The 23,676-nt window shown below is 37.3% G+C and overlaps 1 protein-coding gene across 1 annotated transcript in view; it reads left to right on the top strand.

Annotated features, from left to right (window-relative positions):
* CDK14 (cyclin dependent kinase 14) overlaps nucleotides 1-23,676 on the top strand; it is a 314,376-nt gene that overhangs the window by 67,735 nt on the left and 222,965 nt on the right. Inside the window, exon 3 of the mRNA XM_005418584.2 lies at nucleotides 15,753-15,998. Coding sequence (XP_005418641.1) covers nucleotides 15,753-15,998 — 246 coding nt within the window. The remainder of the gene's footprint in view (nucleotides 1-15,752; nucleotides 15,999-23,676) is intronic.

Genomic DNA, 23,676 nt, shown 5'->3' with positions numbered 1-23,676 from the left:
TCAGGGAAAGAGAGGAAGAGCAGCAGTTACCACTAATAGAAGACAGAAAGATTAAAATGTGGCCATAGTATGGAATTATTAGAATTATTTCTGATGACTTAACTGGCAGCTAGTGTGTTTCAGTTTTGATCAAGCCATAGAAAACTAACTCTCAACAGAAATCCATTGGAGCTAAACAAAAAAATAGTATTTCACCATATGTTCTACTATTTAAAGGAAATGAACTGTGATAGTAACGGTAGAGTGATGAGAGATGGTTTTTGCTTTTACTAGTTAAGGACGAAAGCAAAGGGTTTTTTTTTCTAGAGGAGGATGCTTATCTTTATGCAGCATGTGAATTATACTCCAAGAAGAGATCAGCTGGATATCAGTGTGGGATCAAATAACTAGTTTGACAGGGATTCATGTTTTCTTTTTCTGTACTTGCCAATTAAAGGGTTCTTCTTCTTTGTCACCGACTGTGATTAAGGGGTAAAGATTCAGTCCTACATAAATTATTTTATGAATGTTTCATTATTATTTTGCTGGAGTTCCTTCTTTAAAAATGCTGTATATACTGTGATGTAAATGACGTGAGGTGGTCGGTTTCACACTATATTCAACCTTAATATGCACGGTTCTTTCTCAGAAAGTAGAGATGCCTTTTTTTGTTGTTGTTGTTGAGAATTACCCATAATGTTTCTATTGAAAGACTTATTTCAGTTGTATTATTCTTTTATGATTTTGGAAGCTTTCCTTTGCTTATATTGTCATGCCTATTAATAAATTGCAAACCATTTTTTAATGCATAGAAGTAATCCAACCACTTGTGTTTGCCCACATATTGTACAACGAATGGAAGTCCAGGCATCAAGGATTTTTTTACAGCAAATTTTAAATTGTGTTTTTCTCCTAGCGTTATCTTTTCATCTACTTGTATATGTGAAATTTGTTGCTTCCATCATCCTTCTAGAAGTGTTTCTTCTCCCTAAGCCTAAAGTCATAATCTCTGTTAGCTGTGTTACTACTGTCTCTGGGTTCTCGTGTTTTGGTTTTCTGAGCTTAAGGAAAGAATAATGTTTCAGACATATTTTATTGATAAATAATATTCCCAGTGGTAACACTTAGTAAAACACAGATCCCAAATTAACTAGCTGGAAAACTTAACTTAAAATGTGCAAAATGTGGCCAAAACTTAAGAACACAGATTGGAAAGGGAAGAAATACATAGTTTAATAGGCAGTTATTGCCAAGTGCTCAGTGACTATAAAGAACCTTGTGTGAATCAGTTTTGTAGTGAGACTGGGGTCTGTTACAGCAGGAAATAAGGGATTACCTGAGGAGTGAGTGTTTGCCATAGTCTCCTTAGTGACCCTGACTCCAGGAAGAAAGAAATTGAAGGAGTTGTAGCTGAGCAGGCAAAATATCATCAAGATCTCATCTAAGTGCAAGGTTGGCCAGCCATTGATGTCCTATAGTAAAAATGGTCACCTATCATTTTTTCCTTTATTTTTGTTATTTTGCTGTATAAATCTTAAACAAAACCTGTACCTAAAATCTCTAAAACCCAATCTGCTCCAACAGGTTTTGACATATTCCCCTGGCACTGTTAGCATTGGTGGGCTGTTTGGAGGGCTGACCTCTGAGCAGGTGCTCTGCCTGTCTCAGGCAGGCAGTTCTTTTTTCTCTGAGAGGTCCCACAGATGAGAACATGGGTAGAGCCATGGAGGGGCTGTGATTGGGCTGAAGAGCAAGGGTGCCTGGCTGGTCCCACAGGGCAGCTCTGCTGGGCTCCAGCTGTGGAGGGAAGGGGTGAGGGATTATTTTGTTTTTTAAGGGAAATCTTTGAACTTTTTCCACTGGGCATTTGCCCCTGCAGATTTCAGTAGCTGCCCTGGGTGTGTCTTTGGGATCAGCAGGAGTTTGCTGGGGTGAGAGTGTGTGTGAGTACTCAGCCTGGGGTGGGTGAGAATTTGGGCTGTCAGGTTCAGCAACTTCGGTATAGATGTGAGTGCAGATGTGCCCCTTAAAGGTCACGGGAACTGCTGAGCAGATCCAGACAGCTCTGTTGGGGTTATTTCCCTTTGAAGTCCCAGAAAGGCAAAAATACTCAGCTGTCAGGGACTGCTGGGCATGGTTTGTAAATTGGGTTTGATAATACTAGCCTTAAAATGTTCCTAAGTGTTTCAGGTATTGCTACAATGATAATTACAGGTTACAATCCCTGTTGAAATGAATAGGAGTGTTCTAGCAAATATTACCTGAAGCAACAGAGAGCCTGTGCAATATCAGTTCTCAAGACCTGTTTCTGAACTAAAGAAAAGACTAGCTGGTCTTCTTAGTTTGGTAAGAAGAGGTTAATTACTATTTTTTGAACTTTAGTTCTCTTAGGTCCATGCTGGCTTCCAGAATATTTAAGGTTTTTTTCTGCTACCAGATTAGGAAGGAGTGTACTGATCATGTTAAGAATCTGACCCTTAAGGATTTTGTTTTTCTTAATACTGTTATTATAATGTTAATTTCAGGACAAGTTCTCCCAATAGCAACTCCATCACTCCTAAAGTGCTCCTTCCACCCACAAGGTGACTTCTGTGTTTTGGTATGGTTCTGTGAATACCTTTCTGTGACTGCTTTTTGCTTTTGACATAACTGTATTGTATATTGTCAGAATCATTGGTTATATGCATCTCTTTAATGTGAGGCATATTTTTCACTGATATATTTAATTCCACTCCCTAACAGAAACCTACACATATTTCTGGATTTAGCAGTTTAGCAAAAAGCAAGTAGTGAAAGAGTAATTTAACATAGTACTGAATGTTGAATTCAGGGGGTGATTTTGGATTATCAACTCCATAAACACATCATTTTGCCTTTGTAGAAGTAACTTCTGGGCTTTCTCTGCATTGCTGGTAATCTTGCTCTTTTGTTTATCATATTCCTGTGTGGATGGGCTCCTCTGAAGTTGCTATATCAGTTCTGGACTGGCCTGCAGAGGTCATGGAAACATCCAGTTTCATCTGTTAGTTGTCTTTATTTTGGTGTGCTAGTCAGAAATTATGTGAAAAGTGTGAGTGGAGATTTTTATTTTATTTTGCAAATATTTGTAGGACTTATTGTTGGAATTTGTGTACAATGATTCTAGAGCTGAATTTGCTATCTCATCCTGCATACTAGTTCTATTACAGCTTCTGATTGAAAAATAACTTGATAAACTTAAGCTAGATGTTATATAAATGTAAAATAAGCTAAGCTAATAACAAATATCATATCAGCAAGCTTTTGATCCAGTCTGTATCATTCTATCCAGGAAATGGAATAGAATTTATGTCAGTTATATTTCAGTTTTGCTGTGTTGATGTTTGTAGTGTAATATTAAATTGTATACAACTTACCTGAAGAAGAAAATACCAAATGTTGCCAAGCGAGCAGTGAGGAAGTAAAACCACTAGGAAAAGGCATAAAGTCTATTTATATATTGTGAAAGCTTAGCTTCACTTAATTCATTTCTGATGCTTTTCAGTCTACAGGCTTAGAGTGTTTGAATATGTCCTTCTCCATTTTATTAAATCTTTGTGTAAGTACACAGAAAATATATTTAAACCATTAGAGAGTATGTGTAAAATAAGTTTGCCCAGACTTCCCTGTAAATAGTGAGGGTTTTAATGAACAAATTGCTTCTGTTGTTGAATATTGGCTATAGAAATTTTATTTTAATGTAATGCTGAAGACTTGTCCTGAAAAGTTCTACAGTTTAATGATGGAGTTGTTGGTTTTGCTGCTGCCTGGGAAAGTGGTGGAACCAGCCCCATAACTTTCAAGTTTGCAAGAAATTTTGTATTTGGCAAAGATGTCTAGATACATAAAATTATATAATTATAAAATGTGATTGTACTGCTGGTAGGCAGCTGTGCAGGGTAAGTTATGCAAAATATCTACAATCACTCTCAGTTTTGTCACAATTTTGTCATGAAAAACTTAATGTAGTGTAAGGTTGGAGGACTTCTTACACTGATGTTCTAATGATAGATGTGATTTTTGACCAATTTGATTCTGAAAATTTGTTGCTTGTTGAAAGTGATTCATGATGAACTCTAATGTTCTAATGATAGATGTGATTTTTGACCAATTTGATTCTGAAAATTTGTTGCTTGTTGAAAGTGATTCATGATGAACTCACAGCTTTGGAGGTGCAAGTTGACACCAACTGCAGAAGGCTTGGCTGCTTTGTACTGTTACAGCTTATTCTTTAAAATTCATTTGAGCACAGTCATAAGTCTACTATAGCACAAGTTTTGGATTGAATACATCAAAGAAGCAGCAGTGATTTTCACTTCTCTGTTGAAATACATAGGATTTTGGTTTTTTTAAAATAAGTATTATCTCTAGACTGTTCATAGAATTCTCATTATAAAATTGTAGCCATCCTTCTTATGATGAGCTCTTCTCAGTATAAGCTTGCAATCTCTCCATTTTAAGTTTGATGCATCTTGGCAAGAAAAGATATACTATAGTGTTCTTCATATTTTGAGTAACTTAATAGGCTATAATTTTCAATTATGCTTCTGACTAATTTCTGAATTGTAGGATATAGCATGTTTTCCCGTGTAGCACATTATGTGCTGAGAAGCAAGTTTCATTATGCTCCCTTATACCTTTTTGCTTTGAAAGTTATTGTGCTGCTGCAAGTCTGGCAAACCTGTAGTAGCTGCTAGAAAATTCCTTTGAGACTTTTCATTCAAGTTTTATAGAATTCTGTAACCAGGTCATTTGTCTGAGGGGAAAAAAAACAGAAAAAACAAGTTAAAGAAAAGAAATCAGGTGTATATGAAATCCAAACACAGATGAGGACTTTTCATTTAATTATTTGTGAAACTGGGTTTCTCATCCTTGTCTGAACTCTCAAACTTCCATGAAAGAAAGCAGTGGCAGAAAGGTCACGGATGGCTGTTAGTAAGATTTCAGGGAGACAGAGTTGGAATGTAGGTTATTCAGATCTCTGAAGATTCCTTGCACAAGAGAATAATGACAAACTTGAAGCTCTTTTTCTGCCTCTACCTTTATACTTTGCTGATTTGATAGAGGATACTTTGTCAAATGCAGTGGTTTGGAAGATAATATGTAGAGGAACAGATCTAGAAACGCTCAGAGAGCTTGTCTTTTCTTGTGACATTCATCTGCCTTGGATGCTGCATTTCTCAACCTGAATGTTTGTTGACCTCAGGGACGAAGCAAGTAAAAGCAGGAGAGATTTCTTTCTTGGTGCTAAAATGAAACTTTGAAATGCATTAGCAGAATGAAGCAAGCAACTCCCATTACCTAGTTTATTGTCTGGCTTTTGCTAAAGATAGTTAAAAAGGAAAAGAAAGGAAGAAAAATGAAGAAAACAGGGAAAGGAATGAAGCAAGTAGATTTTTTTTAATGAAGGACATGTTCTGAAGGAAAAAGTGCTAAACTAATTTGCCATTCTAGTTTTGAATTATTTCTTGCAAAGTGCTTTTAAAACATCTGCTGAAGCTAATGTGAGAGTGGGATTGATTTGTTAATGATCATGTAACATGCATGCTGCTTCATTGCAATGAAGGTTGTCATCACACTAGACAAAAGATAACTGCAAAAAAACTTTCCACCTGCAAATGTATATATTTCACAAAGATGATTACATGACCTATCCCCTTCATCTTTTAATTTAAAAAGTGCTCTTCAGCATTTATGTGAAGAGCATATATGTGAAAGGTCTGAGTAGCTGGGCTTAAGTCATAGACTGTCAGTTACATGGCCAGATCTCACCCACAGCAGTGTTTCTGTTGCAGTCCCGGCTTGTAAGAGGACAATTTTGTTTTTAGTTTCAGTCTGACGTACTTGACGATAACTGTGGAAGAATCAAGAGGCTTGCTAGGGATAGGCAAAGCAGCCTAAAGGAACTGGGTAGAACCTATTTTCAAGGCATGGAGTTGTTTACAATTTATTTTCTTAAAAACCTTACTGACAGCCTCAGAATCTAGCAAGAACAGGCATTTTGTTGTCAAGTCTCTCAAGATTTCTCACACTTGAACTTGGCAGTGGGAAGACTTACTGCATTTATGGATATGCCTTTGATAACTTCATGATCAGGGGGAGTTTTGGAGGATAAAATAAAATTATAAACCTGTAAACTCAGAAAGACATAATATACTATTCTCACAAAGACACTAATAATGCACTTATGGAAAGAAAACTGTATAAACTAGCACTGGCACATGTAGCCATCTGTTGGAGCAGGAGGCTGATAAGGAAAATGGATTGAAAATACTTTTTTAATCTTTATTTTTAAATCCTGTTCATATGGTTACAGAGGAGGATAGACAACAGATACAAGTGGGTAACTAAGTAAAAGAGTATAAAAACCACCTGTCACAATTTCTCAGGAGTGTTTATGTTCAGACACTTTCTCCACCACCTTTCTTGTTACCAAGGCATCCTTGGCTCGTGCCTGGCACTGGAAGCTGCCTCTCCCACACTGATGTCCCTGCTGATCCTCAACTGTGCCCTCCTGTTTGGTTTTTTGGAGGAGTGACCCTCCTACTTTTGGATGCAGCAAGTCTGGTCCTAGGTTAATGGAAGCAGCAGCCTGGTTGCAATTTCAGGAAAGGCTTGCATGGCACATTGCATTACACACCGGTGTGACAAATGTGAACACCGTGCAAGTAAAATAATTTATTTGCCAGGCTTTATTACTAACACAGTTACTGTATTTTGGGGCATCAGTACAGAAATAGAACAAAATGCCCCTTTAGATCAGCTCCGTTGAGTTTCTGTCTCTTTTCATGAGTGTTAGAGGCTGGCAGGACTTTGGTGTGACCTTTATCTGAGACCCTGTCCTTAGGTGACTCCTCCTCACATCTCTTGTCACAGAACAGAGTTTTGCTTTGAGGACATATGTAGGCTTTTATAGACCTAAAATCTATTTAGGTCTAATCCAGACTCTCTTGAAAACTGGACCTTTTTTCTCTGCAAGGAGAGGAACATCAACTTTAATGGATTAGAAACTCTTTTCTGAAGCTAGGCTGTGCTATGAAGAGAAAAAAAAATAGAAATGCTGAGCTTCTCTTTACCACATTGAGGGCACCTAAAATAATTTTCAATAACTCCTAATTTCAGGATTGTGCTTGCTTCAGAAATTATGCTGATATTTAGGTGTCAAGTTAGCAGAATAAATATGTTCTGTATTGCAGTTCTTGGTGTGTTGGTGGTGAAAGGAAAAAATTGTGTAACCAGTTTTAACTTCTAGTTTAAAATGTTATTTTTCTTGATGAAGGTAAAAATGTTTTCAGAATTTTATGCTACTGGGATTCCTACCCCAGGTCTGATCAGTTGGCCTTTCTGTGAGACTTTTTTCTCACTTGGCAATTCAGCACAGACATTTAATCAGCTCATTGAGTTCAGTCTTTCAGACAAACACAGAGAATTAATGTCAGAGCTTTTAGTTCAAAAATTCTCCCATCTGGCACTTCAGTGACCTTTTTATATTCGCCTTCTTCCATATGACAATGACAGTTGGTTTAACATCAGCTTTGACTTTGGAAATAAAACGGCCATTTTGGGCGAGTGCCTTTGAGATGGGCTGTGGGAGGTGCATGAGTAAGTTTGTGGTAGGTACAGCAAGGAACATACCATATCCCCAATACCATTTCCAGTCTCTGAGCTCTGTTTTCAATTGCATTTGCTAGCTCATAGCTAGCATTGCTAGCAATCTCTGTAGCCAATTAAAGTTAAATAAATATTACCCAAGAATATGAATTATAGTTCTGGGACACAGAGAGAGGCCATCAGGAGAGGAAAAGAAGTGTCTTATTTTACAACCATTTTTTCCTTGCATCTTCCTTCCTTTCTACCACCTCCCTATTTTTCTTTCCCTCTCTTACTCAAGTTCTCTTTCAGCTTCTTTTAGCTGTGCCCATCAAACGTTCAAACCAAAGGGCTGGTGTAGGTGATTACAGGGAGGGGTGAGTGTGTTCAAGGACCTCTTTCAAGTATGAGCCTGATTGCACTGGTAGCTCTGGTATGAGCTGGCTGGTGATGTCGTGCAGCATTACATGCTCTACTTCCCCTTTCACAATTTTATCCGCTCCCTTATCTCATCTCTTGCTCTTCATGGATCTTTTCCCGTATTGTAGAGTTCTCACCAACTGAGCTCTCTTCTCAACCTGTGCATGTTTCTGCTTGTGGGTGCAGCAGTCATTTGCTGACCCTCTCCTGGGGAGGATGGAGTGTGCTGCCAGATGGACTGAGAAGAAGCAGGCAAGTCTTTTGTTTAAAACGAGAAAGAGCCTCCCTATTGCTTTGTTCTGCAAAGAGAATGAATCTGCAGATAGCTGCATTTTTATTTTGAACAAAGCTGCTTATAATACTCCAGAACATTCCCAAACTGTGTTTTATAAGTAGCAAATGTCAAATTCCAGGGATGCCAAAATCTGCAGATGACTTGTGTTCTCAATTGCCATGGTACCAAAGCATGATAGAAAATAACGTGCTTATAAAAGGTAATAAAAACTTGTATCCAGAGAGGATTTTTCCAGCAAAAGTTAATGGCAGGCTTACTTTCTAAGTAATTCAGCTGTTGAACCAGTAGTCACCTAACCATATTTTTTTTAATATATCTCTCAGCTAAATGCAACTGCTAAGTCTTATTGTCTGTAATAATGAGATTGTTGCACTACTTCCAGTGAGTTTTGGCTCTACAAATTATAGTCTATATCTTCATAACTTTTCACTTTAAAAAGCCCAACTGCTTTACAAACTTAATTAGCACTCCCAGTTTCTGCTTGTGATAGGGGCAGGATCACTGCTGTGAACAGAAAAATGGAATTGTGGAGAAGTTGACTTCTTTACCTCACATTACTCAGTAATTTTAATTTTTGTTTTTCTTGCTGCATGCTAGATCTTGGGTTTCCCTGTATCGGGTCTGTTCATACTATATCTCCTGGAATGGTGCAAATAGGTGGAATTCAGATATTTCCTTCAGATTTTTCAGTAGCATTTTTGGATGTCCGCTCTGGTTTTTACCCAACCAGTCAATTTTCTCCCCAAATCTACACAGTGGCAATAACCAAAAGAAAATAGTAGCTGTTTGGCAATTTTAAAAATATTTTACGTAAGTCTGTATCCACTGGATGACCTAAATAAGCATTTGTAGTGTTAAATGTAAGAATTAAAACCCAGATATAATGCATCTTCCTGAAAGATGTTATGAGCTCCAGAGCAGAGTGTCTTTACACTAGACAAGCATTTAAAATTTTTTTTCTTCTGTGTGGTAAGATGTCTGACCTGTTCTGCCAGAATTGGTTGTTCTTTGTTACTGAGGATATCTCTACTCATATGAATAAATTTCACTGCTATGGGACAGGCTATATTTTACTAAGTACCTGGTCATTCATGACTGTTTTAAAATTCATGAACTGTAAGACTATAAATTACTTACATGGTTTAACTGATCAGTCTCACTCTTTCAATGCTATATGACTTTAAACACTAAATGAATTAGTCTAGCAACCTTTAATTTTGAGAATCCTGTTTCTTTGGGACCTCTTAATTTTGGTGACAGTGATGAAGTGAAAAAATCTTGCATTGAAACTGTATTACAATAACTACATCTGATACACCATTAATTATTTTCACATTAATCCCAAATGCAGATTAAGGAGTACTGCTTGAAATGAGATTTAAAATGATTCAAAGAGGCATCTTTATTTAGAAATGATTGCATGAATGATTATAGTGATTTTTATTTATTTAATGGGCTTCTTATGGAGATTTACACATGGAGCAAAATTACTCTTCTTGTGATTTCAGTCTCTTAACTTCAGCAGTGTTCTTTATGGGGAAAAGATTGGCTAAATGCTGAGATTGTTTTGAGATACAGTAAGTACCGTGATGTTAGGGTGGAGACTGTTGCCCCATGGTCCATGTCCACACTGACATAATGATGGCTAAGGTTCTTTATCCTAGAGCAGCCTTGGGATCTTCTCAAATTGCCTGGGAGATGGGGCAGGAGGAGCAGGGAGCACGCCCAGGCTGTGTTGTCATACATTGTCTTCAGATTCTGATCTGCAACTAAGTTACAAAGTATAAACTATGTTGTGCTTTTTTGAATTCTAGCATGAGGGGTTCTTTCTTGAATATTCTGACTCTTTTTACCTTAAATAAATAAAAAAATCCACAGAGAAACACTAAAATAACTTTTAGTATCAAGCTGCACTAACTTTTGTGGTGTTGCATTTTGTTTTGCTTTACATTGCCAGAATCTGTGATAGCCCAAGTGATTACTGAAATTGACATGAATATTCTGATTTTCTAGATAAATCTTCCTTTTGTGTCTCCTTTTAAAAGCAGACAAGAGCTCTTGAGGTAGCTGCAAAGTGGCCGTTTATGCTGTAGGTTTTAAATGGCCAAATGTCTCATCATGATGTCTCGTTTTGTCTTACATTTTTCAGTTGAGACTGAGCAAATAATTGTGAGAAAATTTTAAAAGTAGTTTTATTTCACTAGTTAGAGTATGGAGAGTGTGTATAGCTTGGCAGCAGAATGTGGGACAACTTGGGGGAAGTACAGTTATGTATTGCCATTAAGGATCGATATGTGAAAAATGTAATGGGCAGGATGCTCATGGAGAGGTGCTTCTCTTGGAGCACACCTGGGCTGACAGGGATCTTTTTTCCAAGATCTGGAAATCAGATTTGGGATCAGGGACTCTCAGCTGTAATACTGTTGCCTCACTGAGTAGGAACGATTATTGCTGTTTTCTGGATTAAATCTTTTCCTACAAGATACCAAGTGCCTGGGCAGTTTCTGAGTGCTGCTTTAGAAGTGTTATTCCAAAGAGTAACTTCAAACACAAGAAATTATTTTCTGTAGGCCCACTCTGTTTTTGGTGTAGAAAAGCAAATCTCCCTAAAGGGAGACTGGTGTTGGAGTCTAGTGTAGCCTTTTCAGGATTTTCATCTTAGAATCAAAGCAGAGACTTTGGGGATGAATGTTCTACATGTGAAATTTTCCGGTGTGAATACCATACATATAATTCCCATTGTTTTGTCTTACTTTTTCTCCATCTAGTATTTTTTTCTTTTTTTTTTTTTTTTTGTAAATCAGCTGCTCCTTGTCTTGGCCCCTCTCCTGCCATTTTTGCCAACATCCATTTTTCATTGTGGTCCTCTGAGGTACTGAGATTCCTGTGAGGTGGGAACCTCAGGGACAAAGCAGCTATTTCCTCTCTTAATTTTCATGTCTGGGGCCACCTACCATGCCCAAAGTCAGAAGTGGTGAATAGTCCAGTGAATTCCTTGAGCCTTTTATATCTGATATGAAGTTTGGAAGGATAGTAATATTTTCTTATTTATTGACTAGGGAACAATCCATACAGGATGCAGGTATTTTTGTGTATTCCCTGTTATATGTGTAATAATTTATAGCTGTTACGTGTATTAAGTTGATTGGCTTATTTTAAAATCTTATTTTCCTGTAAAGAAGAATTAAAGCATAAATGAGGATTCCATACCTCTGTTCCTCATAGTTATGGGATCTGCTGGCAAAAATACCTTATCTGAAAGAGATAAGTGTGGTTCCATTGCCCTACTTTTAAAAGCCAAATAGTTTTTGGAATAGTTTATCCCTCAGAAAATTTTGCCTTGAATGTAGTTTGTGGTGGGAGAAGCACAAAATCATGGCAGTAACTCCTGAAGGGGAAAGTAAACTTCAAGCACTGACATACCTTAATGTTTACTTACATGATTGCTTGTTTGAAAGAAACAACAATTAAAACTGCTTAATGACTTATGCAGTTGGGTAGACAGAGGTTTCTTTAAATGCACAGTATATTCATACTGAGAGTTTCTTCTTCTTGACTGCATTTTATAAATCATAGTTGTCATCTTGTCTGTGACAAAACAAGGTGTCACTTGTATTGTGTCTACATACATACATTTGAGGTCAGTACTTTTAATAGTTAAGGTGCCGTTGAAAATCACATCTTCATGTAGCACCAGTTTTTGACTGTGGAGGCATTTACAGCATCTCAATGAGTGTCACACTGGGCTACACTGTTATACCTACAGCATTGCATAGCTAGGGAGGGCTAATGAATCATAGATATTGACTTCCTATATGTAATGATTTGTTTCACTTTGTTTTTTATTCTGATAACCGTACCTAAATTAGATATTAAAAAAAAAATACAGTTTTGAGGCTGCACTGGAAAAAGAAATAGTTTCCATAACTTTGTGGATTGTCATCTTCATTGGGGTGACTAGGGTTGTTCTGTGTGTAAAAGAAGGGTTAGTAAAAGAATAGTGCCCATCTGAAGAACCTATGGATTATGTAGATGGAACAAATGAAATGGGGTGAAAAGAAAAGTCTGGTCATAGAGGCGGCAGAATGTACTTAGAGGCAAAGTCTCACTATTCCAGAGGATCACTCAGGAGCATCCAAAAGATTCTGAAAATGAACCAGTGTTCTTTATGATAAATATTGTGCTTTAACTGGAAAATGGTCCTTAATTCTCACATGCAAAAAGAAATATGGAAATGAGAAGATGTGTTAAGCTTCTCCTGACTACCAACGAGGAGCTACCAGGTGGTAGACACTGGTTTGCAAGTCTAACACCTTCTGATGCTAAGTATTTATATGTATCCTTTGAGAAATTGAAATTTATAAGCAGCAATTATGCTATACAAAGGAAAATTATATTTAAAAGGCTGAATTAGAGTAAAAAAAATTAAATCCATAGTGTTCACAAAGGTGGTGTGGTCAAGCTGGTGGAATCTATAATCATTTTTATGCAGAGGAGGACTCCCAAAATAAGTTATGTTTCAGTTTTGCTTAGCAAATTCTTGGGGTTTTTTTGCATGATAGCACTACAGAATAAGTTGTACCCTTAGCTGGAGCACAGGAGCAGCTGGTCAGCACTTCTGCTGGCCAGGGACAAAATCTGCTCTACTGTGGTAGCTTAACCTTGCTGGTGGAGGGAAACCTAAAACCACCAGTGAGTTTGTCTTTAAGTTGGCTACAGCCAGTGCTCTAAAACCACCAGTGAGTTTATGACCTTTAGTTGGTTACAGCCAGTGCTCAGTGCTGATCCTTTAGACCTGGTCCTTTCAGATTTTACAGAACAGATTCTCAGACTGAAGTTGGCCTGTCAATGCACTCCGGCCTATCAATGGCAGAATGTAAAACAAATGCTTAAATATTGTTTCTCTTCAGTGTTTTATAGACAGGTTAGACAGCTTGGAAATGTGTACCCTGCAACAGCAGCATAAGCTCAGCTTTGCTGGCTTTAGCAATGCACAGCAGCATTTGGAGAGAATGCTTTGTTTCTGCCAAGGAAATATTGCTATCAGTGTGAGAGAAGTGATGAATTAAAGCCCTTGTCAGCTCTGGCAGGAGATTTGCTGCATTTGCAGAACAGGCAGATGGGCTGGGTGAGCAGCCTCTACTTTGGCATTTGTCTGCAGTCCTGAGGCTTTTCCACAGGTGACAGCCTGTGCATCCACCAAGGTGTTTGACTTCTGAGTGGGGAGCTGGTTGGTGCTCGTCTTGGTTTTAGTAATTTGTAAGTTGGAAGGTGGCTATTATAAGATGATGATGGGGATTTTTATCCTACTCCAGTTTCAGTCAGGTGGCCTGAAGGCTAAAGTGCCTCCCTTCAAAATCTAATTACAAACTGTTACTGCTTCCAGTCAAGACAATAGTAAGACAAAGCTACACATGGAGATTTTCCAGTGGAAAAAGAAAACAGAAGCAGCATTCATGGCATTATTATCTATAGTATGTTTATAGTTGTGTATTCCAAATATTTTAATCTGCTACAGGTGTGTTGTTAACCTGAAAGGAAGGCAAGTAATGCTTTGGAGCTTTTTGACCATATCTCCTGCCCCTGTTTTCTAGATCACAGGGTTTCAAATGCTGAGAAACACTGATTACTGATTTATTTGTGTGCAAGTTGATTAAGCTGCTGTATTAACAGTGCTTCTAATTTACATTATTTTAAAACATCTTTGTTGCTAGCAAGCATTGCTAGAACACGGAGATGACAGTGGGAAGTCTGTGGATACATGTCAGTGCATGAGAGTTGTTTTAAGGAAAAGAAACCAATTAGTTTTACAAGAAGACTAATTAAAAACTCTTTGTGCTGCAGCTGTTTATCTTTTCTCTCTCTGAAGTAACAGACCAAAATTACATAATTGTCTTAATTTAAGCCTAAAAAAAGAATTATCATTTGGAAAGAAGGGGGATTTTTCCTTTTCTCAAGGAAGTTATAACTTGGTGAAGTTCTAGTCTTGGAGAAATCACTTTAGTGAGAAGAAAGGCAAACCCTTGTAAGGCCTGGTTTGTGACAGTAGTGATGTCCTTCATTAGAGTTGAGGTGGTATATGATCATTTGGCCAGATGGCACAGTGCAGGAAACATATTTTAAATTTTTAATGTAGAAAAGAAATCTTTCATCTACTGTTACGGTGGATCATAAAAAAAAAATTCCAAACTCCACAAGATATAGTCATCCAGTATTTCTATAAACAATTGGGGAAAGTCGGATTTCGAGGCACGAAAGTCATCGAAAATGGCAAAGAATAATTTATTTGAGAAGTTTTTGGAGATGCTTTGCTTTAGGAAGGAAGACTCCTGATTTATTGGTAATTTCTTTTTTTTTAATATTAACTATTTTAGGATAACAAGTTTTCAAAAATTATTATAGATTATTACATATTAAATTGTTAATATATGGAATATTAAATTGTTTTTATATTAACAGGTCAATTGACAGCAAATTAACACTGTCTATCCTTAAACATATGCAAATGTCATGGATAAAGTACAATTTAGGGAGTCTCTTTGGTCTGCTTGCATCATACTTCCTAACTTTTCTGTGTAGCCTGAAAGCTGAAACTATTACTTTTCTTTCCAAGTAAAAAGTCAAGTCTCTTAAGGGTGAAAACAGAAACGGAGGCCTCAAACACAACCCTTCACCAACTGTGTAATTTAAAAAAATGTCATATGTATTGAAATGAAAACCAGAAATGTACATGACTGGAGTATCTAAAGGTGCTGTTCTGCTCAGTTAGTTCTTTTGAACAAACCATAGCACGTTTTGAGAGCTCAAGCAGCAAGTGGCAGTCTTTGGAGCTTGGCAGAGTCGTACTTCACAGTAACAAAGAATTGAACTTCTGTGCTTTAGTGTGCCATTAGGCTGCAGTCTCACGTTTCAGTGCCTGGGAATTGATTTACTGATTTGATTTCCTGAGACATATGGTGATAATAATAATAACACTGTATAAGCATTATTTAAAAATACCATAATATACCGGTATTGAATCTTTGGAAAGCCAGCACCAGCCAGTGCACATACAAACTACCATCATTTATTTTAGTTTAGTCTCATCCAATTTTGAACAAATGGAAATCAATACTGCTTGTGGATATCTGTGGCTAGATTGAGAGAGAAGTGGCATTGTTGCCAAGAACACATTGTACAAGAAAACACAAATGTATGAATTTATGTATGTCCCTTTTTGGCCTTCCTTTTCCAGGATCTTTCAGTACATTGTACAAAGATAGGCTTTTTATTGTTATTATTGTGATGTGGGTGTGCCCTATGTAAAATGCATGTGTTGTTTTTGATTTTAACATAGAAATAGAAAGTGAATGCTTATAAAGTTCAGTGCCTTTTTTGATGCTGGCTGGTGCATGGAATGATATTGACTTTCATCATGTTGGAGTCAACAAATGATGTTTTTTCTTTTCAGATATGTGTCACAAAGATGTCTACACGGAACTGCCAGGGAATGGATTCAGTGATCAAACCTCTGGATACAATTCCTGAGGATAAAAAAGTTCGGGTTCAGAGGACACAGAGTAGTTTCGATCCATTTGAGAAGCCAACTAATCAAGTGAAGAGGGTTCACTCAGAGAACAACGCTTGCATTAACTTCAAAACTTCATCTGCAGGGAAGGAATCACCTAAAGTCAGGCGGCACTCCAGCCCCAGCTCTGTAAGTGCACAGTCCTGATACCCCTGCGTGTGCCAAATGGTGGAATTAGAGGCACCAGATAAATGTTTTCTTGCTTAAGAAGGGGTTGTTTACATGGAAGCAACAAAGAAAAAGGTCATAGCTGCTTTTAAATGTGTTTCTCCATATATATTTGTAGTGTTATTAATAAAATAGGATCAGAAAATAAAACTTGAAAAATAATATGATTTATGAAATTCCTTTCAGATGTTATTTAGGGTGTCTTACAGGATTTCTAAGCATTTTCCTCTCCTTATCCTGGTGTGTCATTACAGCTGCTGTAATGTTTATGCAGCAAATTTGGCAGAGGATTGCTTATTTGTGAAGAAGATTTCTTTCCCATGAAGTTGAAGAAACCACATGAATTGTCTTTTTGATTTTTAGATTTTAGTTTTAGAGAAACAGATCAGATTTGATGGATTTTGTTTACATTTTATAATTCTCTTTGTAAAATCAAGTAATAAAAATAACATTCATTTCCCTGTCAGAAACTCTGTGAGAGAGAGGGAAAAGAGAAAAATAACAGAGAAGGGTTTGGCATCACATAATAGTTTTATTCTCAAGTATTTTGAAAGAAACTAGATAAATAAAATGTCATGTCTTTAATGAGTAATGCCCAGAACAGATTTCCCCCAAAAGACCTTCAAAATTATTGAAAAACTATTTCTGTTACGCTTTGGGAAGAAAAATCCATAATAATGTGACCTTTGAGTTGAAAACTACAGATCTAAGTGGAATGGATGTAACACTTCAAATCTTATTTGGTGGGAAAAAATTAAAAGGTTGGTTGCCTCTTCTTTTTTATTTTCTTTCTTTTCTTTGTTTTGCTCTATCTTCTGGAGATCTTAGGTCCTCTCTACAGAAGTTTGACTGAAGCCTGTCAGACTTCTGACAGAAATGGCAGGAGATTAATTTTCTGTAGATGAGCTGTGCTTAACCCATGTGAATTTAGCGGGTAAGATGTCACCCCTCCAGGGGACTGTCCTTTTTAGAAAAGGTTACATTTTAAAATGTAACCATCTGTAGCAAAAACAAATTTGCTTTTTTACCATCACTTGGCATTATACAGCTGCTGCCGAAGATGTCTCCAGTGTATTCCATCTGGGTCCATAACAAGAAATTCTTACTATAAAACTTTTACAATCATTAAGAATGCAAGAATCTATTTGCATTGTGTTCACTTGTTTGTGATGCCTGGTTATTTTTTGGCATGACAACTATTAATTTAAATGATATTTTTGGGAAAATCTTAAGTATTTAGTGATATTAACTTACTCCTCATCTCTGCTGTTCCTCTTAGAAACTATTACTAATTTCTGTTAAAGTTTTTGACATTCTTCTGTTAACACTGAAGGGTTTCAGCTGCTTTGTTTCCAGAATTCTGAAGCAGATTTTTTTGAAATTGTTTTTTTTGTTCTTGTTCTTTTCCAGAGGGCCGACACTCTACTGCATGCATACAATCTCCTATGATCCCAGTATTTTCTTATGTAAATGACATTAATGCTTCCTGTACTAGTATGCTGCTGCTTAGAGCCCTAGCTAAACGTATGCTTTTGGTAATCTTTGTCCACAGTGACTCACGCAGACTTGCTGGATACAGGAGGCGCAAAGGAATTTCTTGAAATACAATTCTTATTTCTCATTCTCTTATTTCTTACTTCCTGTAATTCTCTCTGATTTTTATATGTCTGTTTGGTGGACTCAGTTCTTCCTTTTGCTTGGAGGCATTGCTAGTAATTTTTGACTTTTCTTCACAAGGAAGAGCATGCGGAATAATGAAAGTGTTCATGCCAATGAAGAGGAAGGAGCAGTTCACAGCAAAAGGTGGTGTGAGCCCTCTGCGGATCAGGTCACACTTGGTCCTGCCTGGCAGACCTGAGTTCAGCCATCCGAGGCAGAGGCAAGAGCAAGATGCTTTATTCCTATTCCCAAACCTGAATACATGGCTTCGGGCAGTAGATGCCCTGATGCACATTTTATTGAGTGAAACCCATGTGGTTAGTTGCAGAAATGTATCATTCTGTGGTTTTGAATTATACCCGAATTAACAAAGGGTTTAGGGCTGTCTCGCACATGCCCCTGCTACTTGCTCTTCTGATCATTACATCTTTTTCTTCCAAGTCAGCTTCATATTCTCCCTTACCGAGTTCATACTTGGTTCTCTGGAAATTCTCTTGTATAGGTTATACCAGTCTGAACAAGCATTCAGTTTCTGTAAATATTCTTGAACATGCTATGCCCTCTGGGTCATAAGGGCTGCGGCTGTGGAGTTATTTTTCAGTTTTGGCTCTGCTTTCTGTAAGCTTTATTTTAAGATAGTCTGATCGAGATATGCTGCCTTCAATTTTCTCTTTCTGTGTTTGATTAGTAGAGCAACTGAATTAGACTTCCAATTTAGTCTTTTTATTTCATAATTTGAAGTCCTCTGTAGCCATCAGGTGTGGAAATGATGTCTTACAGGAGGTACATGGCTGAGGCTTGCAGTCTCCATATCACTTCTGCTCAGGTAAAAGTCTTTTATTTGTCTCAGAAAAATAACATTTTTCAAGATGTGACCTGAAAGACCTTGTTTATAATGCCCTGGGGTGTCAGTTTCAGTTTTGATTAATCTCAGCAGCTTTATCACCTCTCTGACAGGTATCAGTTTCAGTGTTTGGTAAAGATTACAAAATACTCTGCAGGTGGTGTGTTGCCCATTTTGTGTAGTCCATACCTTTGAAATGCACTGCACTTTGTGCTGAGAAAGATGAAACACACACAGAGGTTTGGGGAAGATGGAGCTCCATGATCCTCACACAGATTGTCGCTTGGAAAAGAAATCTCTTGCTTTTGAACTTGGAGTATTTTTCTGCAGTAATGCCACATCTTATTGCAACCTGGTAGAATTCCTGTTCAGTTAATTAGTGCAGTAGTGTACAGACAGAATTTAGAACTTTTTGTTTGTTTGTCTTGTACGACAAGAATTTTTTTAAAATTTTTACACTTAGAATCTTCCCACCTTCTCTACTTACTTTGAACATAAGAAAACATCTATGGGAGTGATTTCCAAACTGCTTATGCTGATTGAAATTGTATGTTATTATGAGATGAATTTTCCAGCAAAACAGAATTATTTATTTATCACAACAGAGTAGTGGATAACCTGGAGGTAGTGAAGTAGGCATTTTCCTACTTGTGCATTGCCTGTCAGCCACTGTTAGAAGGGAATTTGGCTTGACAGACCTTTTCTCTGGTCCATCCCAACACAATATATGTGTTGTGTGTGTATATATATACAATATACATATAACTATAGCTGTGCATACTTATCCATCTCTCTCTCTGTCTGTATCGATTTTTCTGAAAATCTCATGCTGAGTCTACCAAGGCAAGAAAATGCTTTTCTTTTCTCCTTAAATGAAAAAAAGTTAATACTACGTAATAAACTAGACAAACCAAAACCTCACAACTGAAAACAAACATCTAGTTTTAAAAGATGGCTTGACTCTAATTATCTACAAATTTTATTTGAGATCTCTGCTCTTTAGACACATGATCAAACTCTCCAGTGCAAGGTAAAGTTTTGGTGTATTCAGAGTACACATTTTATACCCTAAAATAGTACTTTTGCACCATATACAAATAGAATATTGCAAGCTGTATAAAGTAGCCATCTGCTCAAGATTTAGTTATGTAGTGATAGACATCAGATTGTTCTCCTTGAATAGCTTAAGCTCCCTGCTGGTGAATTTAAGTGTCATGCAAAGGTATATGTTCCTACCTGTCAGTTACTTTTTAAAAACAAAATCAAGCAAAACACTATTGTTCTACTAACTCAGATAAATGTAATAGTCAAATAAATATAATATTCAAATAAAAATAATTGCAATAAGCAATGCTTTACTGCACTGACTCTGCACTCTTTTTGGGAGAGCAGCCTTTCTTCTGTTTTTGTAACTTTTATTAATTTTCAGTCCTGATACATGCAACTTTCCTCCAGAAAATACAAGCAAAAAAGCACGAATCCTATAATGATCCTACTGATCCTGTTAGCACATCTAAAATAAGTTGTGTAAGAAATCTAGCTTTAAAATAGACACTAATGTCGGGATTTTCCCTGAGAGTTAGGCATCATTTCTGTCTGCCCAAATAAACACTTGCTGCACCAATCTTGCCTCTCTTCCTCTTCACATGTAGGCAAGCTTTTCCAGTTAGGAACCTGTAAATTACTAGAGAAACTGCATCCTTCCTGGTTGATGTGTTTTATGGAGGCAGGATAGTTTCAGAGCTCAGTGTAGAGAGTGGAGTGTTCTTTACTGGCACAAAGGAAGCGTTAATAATCCTTAACCTAAAGGATACTCTCTAGATGAAAAGGCAGATAAAATGTGGCAATTGAGCCAGCTCCTGTGCCCTAATAGCCTGGAGAACAAGTGAAGAGCTTTAAAAACTGCACCCTTCACAGAGAGCTCTATGGTTGCTTCAGCCCAGGTTGCTCTTAATTTATGGCTGTGTGTTAAAGTGTTAGGAAGATGCAAGCAGCAGAATGGGATCAGAGAGTGGAGACCTGAGGCTGAGGCTTGGTTTGAATGCTTGAACATCTTTGTATCCCTTGAACATTGCCCTAGAAAACAGTTCCAGTTTCAAGATATGGTCAAATTGGCCTATTATTATAGGTAGGATACAACCTACAATTAGTGGGAAAACCATATCTGGTTTTGTGAAAGAAGGTTTACTCTTGTGACAAAGAAGACATAATGCTTAAAAAGTAATTATTATCTGTCAGTCTTGTGATTTAATCTCAGTTGAGCTTCTTGGCCTGTATTTTTCTTTCAAGTTTTTCTAGCAATCAATTTATTTCTTTTGAGGTGTATAACAAAGCAGATATTCACTTTTGATTTTATTTAATTTACAGAGGTACTGTGAAAATAATATTTTTCTCTTGATGGTAGTTTTATATTGAAGTTTAATATCCCTCAGTTAAAAAAAGAGAAAAGGATCTATTTAAAACTTAGACTCGGGAGTGTGGCAGTTAAGTGTGACATTCACAAGCTGTTCTGCAGTTATGAAAAATGCATGAGAACATAACCCACACAGCTTCTATAGGAATAGTCAGGTGATTTTCAGTGTAATTTTCCATTAAAGCCTTCTTTATTGCATAGATTTGGAAAAATTCTGAGAAAGTATTCACGTGGCAATGTAGTGCAAGGATTCACTCTGCAAGACCTTGTTTTAAACCTATTATCTCTCCTACAGGCTGTATCAATGAAACAGCCATTTGAAACTATGTGGCCAGAAAACACAGTTTCTTCTTATTTCTTTTTTCCTTTGTTATTTTTAATACTCTCACGTCAGTTTGAACTACTAGCTTCTTCTATTTCTGTACTCAACATTTTGGCATACTCTCTCTATCCTTGTTACTATGATCTGTATTTCCTTAACCAGAGGGGAAAAAATATCTAATCTTGGTTACTGCAAGCCATGCTGCTAAAAACGCTCACTTCTGTGCTCAGTGGTGCTCTTAGACTGATCTAGCACTGGCAAAAATGTAGGCTTATAATAAGAAAGCTACCTAATGAAAACTATTTTCAAGGAAAGTGAAAGGTGAAGGCAAACAAGTAAAATTCCCTTTGAGTTTCCTGAGGGGAAAGATCTGCATTGTTCTGTGCTCCAGATGCCCATGTCCTCTTGGGGTTAACATGATCTACCACAACCTGTGCTGACTTTCACAGTGACTTGGGACTGTTCTTCAGAGGCATGAGGACCTTTACTCTCTTTTGTCTCAGTAATTCCTTTAACTTTCCCATTTGAGTTCTTTGAAAGATTTCTCCAGAGCGTGCAAGTTCCCTTTGCAGTGTTTTCTCCAGTTGTATCAATTTCTTGCTGCCTGGTTGTTTACTGCCTCTTTAACTTTTTGCTTTTAGGTAGTTCAGTATTGGTCACATATCCATCTAGGTTTTGAGGAATTTTTCCTCAGCTTTGTATATTGGGAGTTTTCTTTTTGTAGCAAATGAGAAGCTCTAACATGGAGCAACAGACTTCTTTAAGTCTAAATAGTCCCAGTGATGTTTAGTACATAGAAGGGTTGCCAAGCACTGGAAAAGGCTGCTCAGGGAAGTGACTGAGTCACAATCCCTGGAGATATTTAAAAGATGTGTGTAGATGTGGTGCTTGGGGACATATGTGGTGGGCTTGGCAGTGTTAGGATTAGACTTGGACTTGGCGATCTTTAAAATCTTTTCAACCCTAAATAATTCTGTGATTCTCTGTTGCTGTTTTAGAGGGTTAAAAAGCAGCAAGAAGGAGCAAGAGAAACTGAAAAATAATAGCTATAGTAGTATTGTAAGGTTAGATCTTCAAAAAGAAGCTTTGAAAAAACTTACCAAAATACATGTGTTCAGCTAAAACCAGTACTCTTTTCCATTGAGAAATATTGTCTGGGTCAAACTGGGGGATTGCACCAGTTATGTAAAATACTGGGAATTTCTTGTGAGTCTGCTGCTTGTGATGTCTGTCAGTGGCTGATGCAAGCACATCTGATGTGCTCTGGATATGTCTCACTCACTATGTGTATTTCAGTCAACCACATCCCAGGCAGAGTAAGGGACTCCTGTGATTTAACAAACACAAATCTCTGTGTATATATATTCCCATGTATTTTACCAGAAGGAATAAAATACTTTAGAAGAAGAAATTGTGCTTAAAAGTGGATTTTCTAGATTTGATTTTAATATTAGCATTTAATGAAAAAGCCACCAACCTTGCTGTAACAAATAATATTTTTAAACAGAAATGGTTGAAAAGGATAAGCTAATGTGGAGAAATCTGAATAATGAAATTCATGTCTAGGAAGCTGAAAAAATACCCATATGTATGAGGGACTGTAATAATAAAGGAAAGTAGGCTGAAATGGTTATAGTTTTCAGCAGTCATGTGGAATTTCAAATTATTCTGATTCCTTTATTTAGATTCATTTAAGCTTAAAACATAGGTTTTGAAAAGTACTGCATTTTTACATTATTTGTCTTCACCTCCTTTATAATCCAGAAATAAAAAGAAGAACTGTCTGAACTTCTTAATTTCATAGGCAATTTGTAATTAAAAGTTTGAACTTGTGTATGAGATTTCATTTTTAAAAAATGGAGAAAGTTTTGCGGAAATAGTAAAGCTGTCCCTTCATTGTCTGAAGTAATTGCAATATGATGTGTTTTGACATTTCATTAAGAAGTATCACACAAAGTAAATGAATTCTGAGGCAAAATAACATATATAATAATATAAGTAATATTTTTAAAAAATAAAATCTCATGAAGTGCTTTCATCCACCATATGCCTTCAAAAATTGTAAGCCTTTAAAGATTACAAATGCAAGGAAAAATAATGTCCATTTTCACAAAGGGAGCTCTCACAGTGGAGAACTGGGCAATCCAGTGTGATGGTGCTGTGGGAGCAGAGCTGATCTGCACTGCAGAGGTGCTGTGGGCTGGGCAGGGGAAGGTGCCAGCCAGGGGCTTGGGCAGGGGGAAGGTGGCAGCCAGGGCTTTGGGCTGGGAAGGTTCCAGCCAGGGGTTTGGGCAGGGGAAGGTGGCAGCCAGGGCTTTGGGCAGGGGAAGGTGCCAGCCAGGGCTTTGGGCAGGGGAAGGTGCTGGCCAGGCATTTGGGCAGGGGGGGGTGCCAGCCAGGG

Source organism: Geospiza fortis, unplaced genomic scaffold (assembly GCF_000277835.1).
Source record: "Geospiza fortis unplaced genomic scaffold, GeoFor_1.0 scaffold138, whole genome shotgun sequence".
NCBI classification, from domain to species: domain Eukaryota; kingdom Metazoa; phylum Chordata; class Aves; order Passeriformes; family Thraupidae; genus Geospiza; species Geospiza fortis.
Note: the sequence above shows the minus strand (reverse complement) of the source record. Positions and strands in the feature narration are given on the sequence as shown.